This window comes from Merops nubicus, unplaced genomic scaffold (genome assembly GCF_000691845.1).
Source record: "Merops nubicus isolate BGI_N331 unplaced genomic scaffold, ASM69184v1 scaffold37932, whole genome shotgun sequence".
In the NCBI taxonomy this organism is placed as follows: domain Eukaryota; kingdom Metazoa; phylum Chordata; class Aves; order Coraciiformes; family Meropidae; genus Merops; species Merops nubicus.
In genome coordinates this window covers 24,554-34,975 of record NW_008595386.1, presented here as the reverse complement: position 1 = coordinate 34,975, position 10,422 = coordinate 24,554, and the positions used below count along the sequence as shown (strand labels likewise).

Sequence of the window (10,422 nt, the reverse complement as noted above, 5' to 3'; positions counted from 1 at the left end):
TCCAACCCCTAACATTCTGTGATTTTAACAATTGTTGAAAATCCATGTTACAGGTTCAGAATGCTCTGAAGCCAATTCTTCCAATATTTCTTAGATTCAAGTTATCCAATCCACTTTCAAGTTATCCAATCCACTTAAACATCTCCTATCAGCAGTTGCTATTCTATGTACTAGCTTGCTACCAATTAAGTAGAAAACATTTTACTACCTCAACATATTGCACTATTTCTTTTAGAACAGTTCCATAAGGAATATTTCTAAAATGAGATGCTTATAGTGTTGGGAAGGTAGATTATTAAATCTGTGCCATTCCTATAGTTAATTTATTCCCTATTTGCTCACAGCATTTTATTCCAACTGTCATAAGCCACAGGAGCAAGCAAGTAGAAGTTTCCAGTACAGACTACCAGCTCTTCTTTCATTTTCCAAGTTCTCCATTTGCTAAAATACATACAATTTTCAGGCTTATTTTCACTTGCCTTCTTGAATGGAAGATATTTTAAAACTAAATGAATGTGATTTCTGCATTTGTTCTCAAACGGCCTTCAGGAACAGCAGCTACTGTTTAAACCTGGTGACTCAGCAAGTACTTATGGAGAAAGGCAAACATCAGCTCGGAGAACTGCAAGCATTACACTTATGTAACATTTTTATAAAATTACACTTTCAGCTGAAATCACAGGTTATGTTACCCCAGCACCCACTGTGTCACAGCACATCTGTGCCAGGCCAAGCCGTCACTGAAGCCTGCATTCCCTCCATCCAGCAGGCAGGCGAGCTGGCTCTCGGGACACCACCGGGCTCCTCTTCCTCAGCCTCCTCCAGAGGTTCATGCTGAACACAGCCACCAGGACAAAGCAAGCACACATTCATCCCTGCTGCTGCCCACCAGCAGAGCCTTCTTCAGCACAACATGCAGAGCTCACAGGGCCCGTGCAGTAAGCAGTAAAGAGAATTTGCACCACCCGTGATGACTACAGCAGGAGAGGGGAAGTGAGGCAGGAAGGAAGGAATGCACAGCTGGAGAAAGTCCAGGTAAAGGGTGAATGGCCACAGGCAGGAACAGTTCCAGCCAAAGTGCAGGATGTTCTCCAACTCCTCAAGTCTCATCCCTGCCAAGGCCCTTGTTGGAACATCTCTCTGCCTCTTCCTGCCACATGATCCAACAAAATAAAGCTTCCCGCTCTGCCAGGCCTCTCTCCTGCAATGCTGCCCATGACAGTGTCCCCTCACACCAGTATCACTGCAGAACATTGTGGAGGATGGGATGGCCTAAATGTTTGAGCTGCTGGCTGGGGAGCAGCTGAAGAGAAAACCTCTAGACCGTCTCTCTACATTTTGACAGTGTGAACCCAGCTGTGATGTTAACGGACAGACTGCAACACTGCAAATCAGCTTCTAGTAGCCACATTATCAACCCCTGTGTGGTGGTGATCTGCCAGTCCTTCAAAAACACCTACTGAGTAGCACTGTGTTTCACTCCACAAAGATATCTTCCATCTGCTTTGATAAAACCTCCAAGCAGCTCCTATTTGGCCTGTAACAGACAGAAAAATCCTAATAAAATAGCTCTACCTTAAAGAAATGTAAATTTAACACATAAAGCCTGGAAGAGAAAAAAAACCAAACCAAACAAACCAAATATATGGGCAGGTTTATCAGAGCAGCCACAAGGCAAAATTCAGCTGTGCAAAACACACCAACACCAGGGCTAGATGGTACTTCAGTAACATTACAGAGCCAAAGATAAACCTAAATCAAGAACAGAAAATGCAAACAGAAGAGTAATCTACTTGGTATACTACCTAATCAAGAACCGTTGGGTTGTAGGTATAAATGCACCATCATTCTGAAGATTGCTGTTTTAAAAATATCACCAAATATTAAAAAATATGTAAAACATGCTAAGCATCACCAGCTTTCGACACGAAAATTTTGGTACCTATTAGTTGTGTTTTCTGAAGCATAAAATTTCTAACCTGTCCACCTTGCTAGGCAGTGCCATGGAATGCACTTGCCCTGTGCAGGTAATTGTCTTTCAGGGCACAACCCAGCTGGCAGGAAGTTAAAGATTACCATAAAATAATAGTACTGGAGACAAGTACAAGGTACTGCAATTAACCAGACAATTTATTATAAAATAGTCTGCAACACAAAGAAGCAAAGAACAGTTCTTCAGAATCAACACACTGAAACATGAAAGTAGATCTGTTCATACAGAACATAATTTAATGATGCCTTCATCAAAAAGATAGGAATTACTTAATGAAACTGAGTCAATAACTTCAAATAGCCTGTGAATTCACAGGCAAACACAAACAAGAAGGTACTAACAAAACTGTCTGCTCTTTTTGAGATCTTGTGTGCTGAGAAAAAAACCCACAGAAAACTCCCGAGTGAACTTGCTTTCGGTCCACTTCACCACAATAAGCTACAGAGGAAAGTCATCTCAAGACAAGCATTTATTTTCAAACCTGGAAGGATTACAAAATAAACTTCAATCAGTTAGTCCAGGATAGCTTTGAAATCTTGACAAAGAGATGGTTCTGTCACTGTCTTCAGCAGTGCCATAGTATCCTTTGGGATCTTCCGGAATAGCTGCATCTTACCTACCAAAATATCAGAAGAAAATGCATTACTACTGTAAGTGGCTAACAATTCTGTTTTAGGGAAAATGCTAATAACTTCATGAAATCAATACTAGCTGAATCCAATTAAAATGTTGGAACACCTGGATACAAGGATGAAAAAAGCTATAACAACATATACTACTCTTCTTCTGCCCTTTAATCAGGGTAATAAATAAAAAGGTTAAATATCATATGTTAAAATACAAGAACTGAGGAGCCAATCTCTCTTACTGTGTCCTTGTAACACTTCTTTGCTTGGATTTCAGAATTTTCATTTTGAAGTGTAAGGCCATTTCTTCAATAACTCTATTGCCAAAGAAGACCTCCTGTCAGACCGCAGTTACTTTGAAAGACCCTATTTTAAACAATGCTACAGGTCCTTGTCTGGGTGCTAATGTTGACCTACAGCAGGAAGGTATTCCCAAACTGTTTCTTTCCCCCCTGTACTTTCAGATATGGCATCAAATTAGTCTATACATGGAAAAGACATTTACAAAAAGATTTTTAAAAAATAAAACCATGTGGAAAATGCACCTTTTGCTATAACACTGGCAGCAGCACTTTTCCACACTGTGTTTCCTTGTAAGAGAGGAGAGACTAACTATTTATATACCCTTAAGGTGGAAAATTCTAGAGAGAAAACGAGGTCTTTAAATCAGGAATGAAATTTTTATAAGAGGACGTAACAGTTGTGAAACACAGAAGGTCACTGAGTCTATCATCAACAGCATTATAGACAATAAAAAGGACTTTTTAACCATTGGGAAGAACATGTAAAATCCTAGCAACGGTTTAAGCCTGTTACCCAAAGAGATTTGGCAGAATTGTCAATGGTGCAGAAAGGCAGAAGTGCTCAATAAACATTTGTTCTGTGTTTAGAAAAGAGACAGATGATGTATTTATATCTTGTCATGATAAGGAAAAACTCTTGCTCCTTTCCCCACTGGTAATAATAGGAGGGATGTTAAACAGTAACTAAGTTTTAAATACTTAATTCTGAAGAATGATGACAACGTGTACTGACAAGCCATTGATGTTGATATTTAACATGTTTTGGAATAGTGGGAAGCAACTCCTCCCCAAAACCTACCAGCCTGATATCGATTCCCGTTGAGAGTAATGGAAAGGCATGTGCAGGGATGCAAGGAAAATAAAGGTTTATATCAATTCCTGTCAACCACATGATCTTACTGGGGTAATAGGTTTTATATAGCTGATACAAACTCCAAAATGACAACAAAAAGCGTAGTTGTTAGGTCAACACAAGTGCTATTACCAGCCTTGGTTATCACTGTGCTACAGATTGCTGTGCCACACAGGGCTTTGAGATAACTTTACAGGAACCCACCTCAGAACCAGTGACTTCCCTGTCACAGCTACTCTGACATCCACATGCTTCTAGTAAATTAGGTATGACAAGACAAAACTTAAAGTACAGTGTTTAAAATTAGTTTTGGTATCTCTACATAAGGCTCAGCTCTGTAGTGACCTTCTCTACAGTGTGATGTTCTGAACACAATAATTACCCAAGAAGAGGTCCGATGCAGACCAAATAAAGCTAACTTGTAAGACTGAATAGAAAACTATCAGAGCCTTTTTAAATGGATTTTAGTGAGTTCCTGCAGGGTTGGGAGACTTAGTATCTTACTAAATCTGAAAGAAAATACAAATATAAACATCAGGTACAATCAGGTGACTGAAAAATAACCTTTATCTGTGAACAGAGATCTTAGAGACATGAAGATAATGATGCAGGTTCACACCAAGGTTATGCATGTGACTGACTCACCACTACAGATCACAAGATGGCTTTCTACACCTTTGGAGTACCAGCACACGGATGCCTCACCTTCCCCCTGCTCAGCCCCTAGGTGGAGCATCTGGTGCCTCCTCAGTTCCTTTTCAAACACAGTTTGAAATTCTTTTTAAAACCTCAACCAACTCTTAAAGGAAGGAGAAAGGCAGGTAGGAATCAAATATACATGAAGTTGGAATTACAGTCACTGGTAGAGTATTCAAATGGCATGACAAGCTGACCAAAACCAAATTACCTAATAGATGTTTTGGGAGATTTTCACAAAAACAGCAACTACAGAACCGCTCCACCAAGTGTTGTATCAACCCTTGCAGCACAAGTGGCACAGGTCTACTGGAAGCACAGTAAAGATTTCAGGGGGCTATATGCAAATGAATGCAATCTCTGAGAGATACCCAAGTACTCAGGTCCCAGTGATCCATTGATCAATCACAACAAAAGCTTCCCTTTTAGAAGTTTCACAATAAAAACAAGTTATTGCCTGCTAATTGTTTAGGCAGTCATTAAGCAAAAATCTTTTAACCCTTGATCTTTCAGCAGTGTACCTGAAGTCTCAGATATTTCCAAAAGAAATTTGGCCTTCTAGACAAAGAAAGTTGTCTTGACATTATGGATGTGAAGCACAGATTCTGCCTCAGAGAAGGTGAGATTTATGGAAAAGCCGCGGGAAATTACTCTTTTCGAGAGAATATCACCACTAATTTTCTACTTGCCATTGGACTTTCTGGTTCCAGTTCCACAATACCCAGAAAGTGCACGATTAATAGTTCTCCCTAGGAATTTAGGAAGCAAGGTTATTCCATTCCCACAAGGGCAATTGTATCTGCCAGAGAAGCCAACTGATTAAGTTGGTCAGCTTGCCCTTCTTGAGGTAGCAACTGTGCATACCTGGGCCACACGTTTCATGTCAGTACTGTGGTTAGGGAAAGGGATCTACAAGTACAGCAAAAGGAATCAAATGACAATCCTTATTCAAACTAGGAAAATTCAACTTCCATTTCCCCACCAACTTCCTTGGTATTTGTGGTGGTCTGATTTTACAGATAGCAAAGACCACTTTTATGGCAGATGCACACACCCATGGAAGACAAGATTCTGATGAACAACGAAGCCACCTGGGGCTGTACCTCCATCCAGGATATACTGTCAGATTCAAGAACAAGGCATGCACAGAGAAGGATGAGGAGCTTTGGCTTGGATTGTGGTCTGTCAGTCACAGATCCCAAGAGCAAAACCTTCAGCATTAAGAGATGAAAACTCAGATGTGCTCTATATGGATTTTAGAGAAGTGACGCAGCTCCCAGAGAAGCAACAATGCTACAGGGTGGGACTACTCATTCTATGCTCGGTTCTTTTGTTTTTTCCTCTGCAAGTGAAGCAAGCAGCCACCGCTTCCCTTCCCAGAGGCAAGCCTGCTTTCTCTGGTACCTCTAGAAGGGCTGAAGAGAACTGGCTTCTCAGGAGCAGTGATCAGACACGGTGCCTCTGGTTTTGGTGCCTGTGAGTAACTCTCAGGGAAGAAGCTTCTCTGGAAGACACTGTTGCAGTTCTGCTCTGCACAGAAAGTCCACAGCTGTCAGCAACACAACTGGTGTAATCCCAACCATCAGTTTGCTTCCTGCAAATGTTTAAGTGTCTTTTGACACATTCACACTGCACCACCAAAATCACACAGATTGCACTCAAGGGTTACTGCAAGCCTTTAATATGGGAAGGAAATGCTTACTTCCAAAGTAGAACTGCTCTCTTTTGGGGGCACTGGGCCTCAACACAGGTATCATGGAAAGCTTGTGATACACTTCAAATCAAAGAAGGGATATTCTGGAAACAGCCAAGACTTTCAGTATTGTGTAATAAAACCATCAAAGTCAAGATGCATTCAGCACAGAGAGACTGGCACTCACTCCAGCTAGATTCAACCACAGTAGTGACTGCTTCAGAAAAACCTCCTGCTGTTCACTTTTAATTTCTAAGAACTGAAAATTCTATTGTTTCTGTGGCTGGCCTAGGGACAGACCACAGAACTGGTCAAAGGGAGAGCTTCCCAGAGGCCACGTACCTAGACAGCTTCTTTCAACTAGTACCTAAGTCAGAAATTTGCCAACACTAGTCAACTCCATTACAACACAGCATATGCAATGCAGCAAGAGCTTCTGTTTCAAAGTGATGCTGATGACACTTTTTTAGCTTTCTGAAGCTTATTGTGTGCCAAGTATCTGCCCTTTAAGAACAAGGCTCTACAACATTTGATAAAAATCAGGAGACTCATTAATGTACATTTTAGAACAAAACTTTATGACAAGAAAACTTTAAAAAGCCATTATATCCCAAATTTTATTACCATTTAGCTGTTTTTCAAGCTGTAAAAATTATCAAATACTTACAGATTTTTAGGGGCTTCAGCAGGCATTTGTAAACAACTTTGTGGTTTGACAGTTTAACAGTGAAAGCATGGTAGCAGAGCCATTCTGCTGCCTCGGAAGGGAACATGCCAGATGCACCTTTGTTCCCTAAAGTAATGCCTAGAGACAGAACAGGAAAATAATGTCACTGGAAATGATGAACATCAAGGACTATGTCTGGCCTCTCCCCTCTTTCTATAAAATCACTCCAAGATTTTTTACTAGAAACCTATGTTATCAATCAAGTACCTTATGTCAGCACAGGACTAAAATTTAAAACCTGAAACATTTTTAGTATTTTCAGGAAATGGAGTTTAAGAAAAAAAATGCACTGTGATTCCTACCATGCACTCCATATGCTTCATTCTTTATGTCAAAATTAATGTCTTGAATGTGCAGTCAAGTCATGTTTATTTGTCTAAAACAAGTCAAAATCAAACCCAAACATGTTACTTCATAGCCGTTAACGTACTATACCTGCATTTTTTGCTTTCAGGATAGAATAGCAGCATGATGCAGTCTCAGAAATGATCCTCAGAAAGAAATAAGGATTGTTTCTAACTTGCTGGTTGAATGGAAGTTGGAGGACGCAGGCGTGGAACCTGTTCACAAAACCAGCCTATTTAATTACAAGTCATTTGTAATTTCAGATAAAACTATGATTACATACCTCAAGCACTATACAACATTTAAAAGCACCCAACAGACTTCAGCTGTACCAGCACTGTTAGCATACAACACCTCTCCTATATACACACATCCCTGGAGCATCACGACACACATGACGTTTGGTTGTAAATTCTGTCCTGAAAGCTCTTGAAGCCATCTACCTCAGTAACAGAATCCTCTTCTGAGCACAACTGTCCTCAGTGTACATATATATGCAGGAAAAGTTCAACTACACACCCTCACCAGTTCCATATCACAGGTTGTGCAGCCTGAGAACACCCACATGAGAGAGTGCAAGAGGAAGAAAAAACAAAGCCAAGCCAAACCCCACAAGAGAATCTGTTCAGGAATTCTGGAAAACAGGCCTCCTGATGACACAGTGTTCCACAGACCAAGATTCCCATTCTTCTGTCTGTTATGAAGCCAGTTCTGTGGAAATTATTTGTATTCTATGTTCCCTTATACCTTGTTTGAACATACTTCAAAACATTTTGCCTTTTTTTTTTAGTTCAGACTGGCATTATAATCCTGCTTATGCTGAATACAGTGAACATTTACAATGCTGATTTTTAATTATTCAACAATGCATAGACTTGTTTATTAAACTAACCCAGCATAAATGTAATCACTTCCAGAAATTCTGGAATTTTAAAATACTTAAAGGACAAACATAATTAGCACACTGCACCATAGAGCTAGAATCATAGAATCATTTAGGTTGGAAGGGACCTCCAAGTTCATCAAGTCCAACCACCGAGCCACCAGGGCTCCAAAGTCCTCTGCCAAAACAGATCAGAATCTGTCAGGGTTGGAAGGGACCACAAGGATCCCCCAGTTCCAACCCCTCTGCCATGAGCAGGGACACCTCCCACTACATCAGGCTGCCCAGAGCCTCATCCAGCCTGGCCTTAAAGACCCCCAGGGATGGGGCCTCAACCACCTCCCTGGGCACCCCATTCCAGGGTCTCACCACTCTCATGGGGAAGAACTTCTTCCTCACATCCAGCCTGAATCTGCCCACTTCCAGCTTTGCCCCATTCCATCTAGTTCTGTTGTTACTTGAGATCCTAAAAAGTCCCTCCCCAGCTTTCTTGTAGGCCCCCCTAAGATACTGGAAGGCCACAATAAGGTCCCCTCGGAGCCTTCTCTTCTCCAGCCTGAACAGCCCCAACTCTCTCAGTCTGTCCTCATAGGCGAGCTGCTCCAGCCCTCGGATCATTCTCCTGGCCCTTCTCTGGACACGCTCCAGCAGGTCCACGGCCCTCTTGCAATGGGGGCTCCAGAACTGGATGCAGTACTCCAGGTGGGGGCTCACCAGAGCAGAGTAGAGAGGGAGAATCACCTCCCTCGACCTGCTGGCCACACTTCTCTTGATGCAGCCCAGCTCTGGCTGATTTAATCTGACATGCTGCTAGCATGGTAAATAGTTTTTTAAAGACACCTTTGTTAGAGTCTTATAATAAATGCAAACAGAAGTAACTAATCATTTCCAACACAGAAAATCACTCACAACACGAAGTTTAAGAGTTTGACACATCAGTTTGGTACTAGACAAGTCCAATTACACTTCTTGGACACAGGAATAATAGAGGGTAAGTGTGGACCAAGCTGAATTTAAGAACAAAACTAAAATGTCACTTCCTAATGAGCCTAGCAGAAGAACAACATCTGACTTCTGTAAAGAGTGATGCACCTCCTGTACCTTTTTTACAGCTATAAACAATTAGTGCTGCCAATCATTCAAAGTTTACAATGCACAAAGATTAGTATTTCCTTCCAACTTGCTTATCAGTTTTGATTTCATTCCCTTACCCTTGTTTAAAACATCCATTTCCTCTGCTGGTCAAGAACAGCTCACAAACCCCAAGGTATTACCAGTTAAGGACCAATTAAGACATTATCAGCAGCTAAGAAACTTGCAATTAACTTGGCAGAATGAAACTTCACTGTAGGTAAAATTATACAGGTCAAAGTTCTACATGATTTTAATAGATACAAAGTTCTATATATAAACTGGCTAATGAGTGATAAGGCTTCTTGTCACCCTCCTGAAGCAAAACAGTCTGCTTTTCTTGATGCCAGCTGTCAATACTAAGAGACACTAAAAATCCATTTAGTGGTGTCACAAACACACACATCAATACAATCCTGTATTCTGAACCTAATATTACATAAGAACAGTGTTGAAATGAGTAATGTCACTTACTACATTTATCACTGCACATTTATATGGCACACTCCAAGTCTGTAGCTCCTCCTGGTGTCAAGAACGAGTAATGAAATAATCAGAGTTACTGCAGAAGATGGGGACCTACCTGTAGGCCTGAAGTAAAAATATCTTGTAGATGTTAATGAGAACTGTTCTGAGGCTGTTGATCTAGAGCAGAACAGAAACAGAGCTATAGGAGGAGTATTTTAGTGTCACAATAGGATTTCCTCCAGTTCAACAACATAAGATGATTTAGAGATCTAGAGAAAACATTTTATGTTCAAAGATTTCTTTTATGCACTAAGCTAACAATGTTGTGAAGGCTCGAATTCTGGAAGGTGCTGAGACCCCACATCTTACTTCATGTCAGTCTTTCCAATTACGTGCATTACGTTTCAAAACCAACTCTCTGTGTTAGAACTCAAAGCAGTTTCAATGCTCTTTATCACTATTCACAATATTTCCAAATACCCACCTGTAAATCAAGAAATAAGCAATGGCATTTCAGCTTGAGGACTGTAATCAATTTGTATTTCATGTTTTTGCCAGCTGTTCTACTTGAATTGAAGGAAAGACTTGATCTGATAGAAGTACAGGTATAACTACAAAAAGAAAAAAAAAGTAGTTAAACACCATGGTCTAACAAACTAAACTAAAATCTGTAAAGCAAGCCTCATTTATCTTCTCATGTTACAG

General features: G+C 40.6%; 1 protein-coding gene across 1 annotated transcript in view; it reads right to left on the bottom strand.

The window, feature by feature from the left end:
- Positions 1-2,112: 2,112 nt before the first annotated feature.
- The window catches only part of TERT (telomerase reverse transcriptase), a gene marked incomplete at its 5' end in the record, with an annotated part of 32,135 nt that continues 23,825 nt past the window's right edge, over positions 2,113-10,422 (bottom strand). Inside the window, 5 exons of the mRNA XM_008936010.1 lie at positions 2,113-2,609; positions 6,831-6,968; positions 7,326-7,450; positions 9,833-9,894; positions 10,202-10,328. Of these exons, the coding sequence (XP_008934258.1) occupies positions 2,506-2,609; positions 6,831-6,968; positions 7,326-7,450; positions 9,833-9,894; positions 10,202-10,328 (556 nt within the window). The remainder of the gene's footprint in view (positions 2,610-6,830; positions 6,969-7,325; positions 7,451-9,832; positions 9,895-10,201; positions 10,329-10,422) is intronic.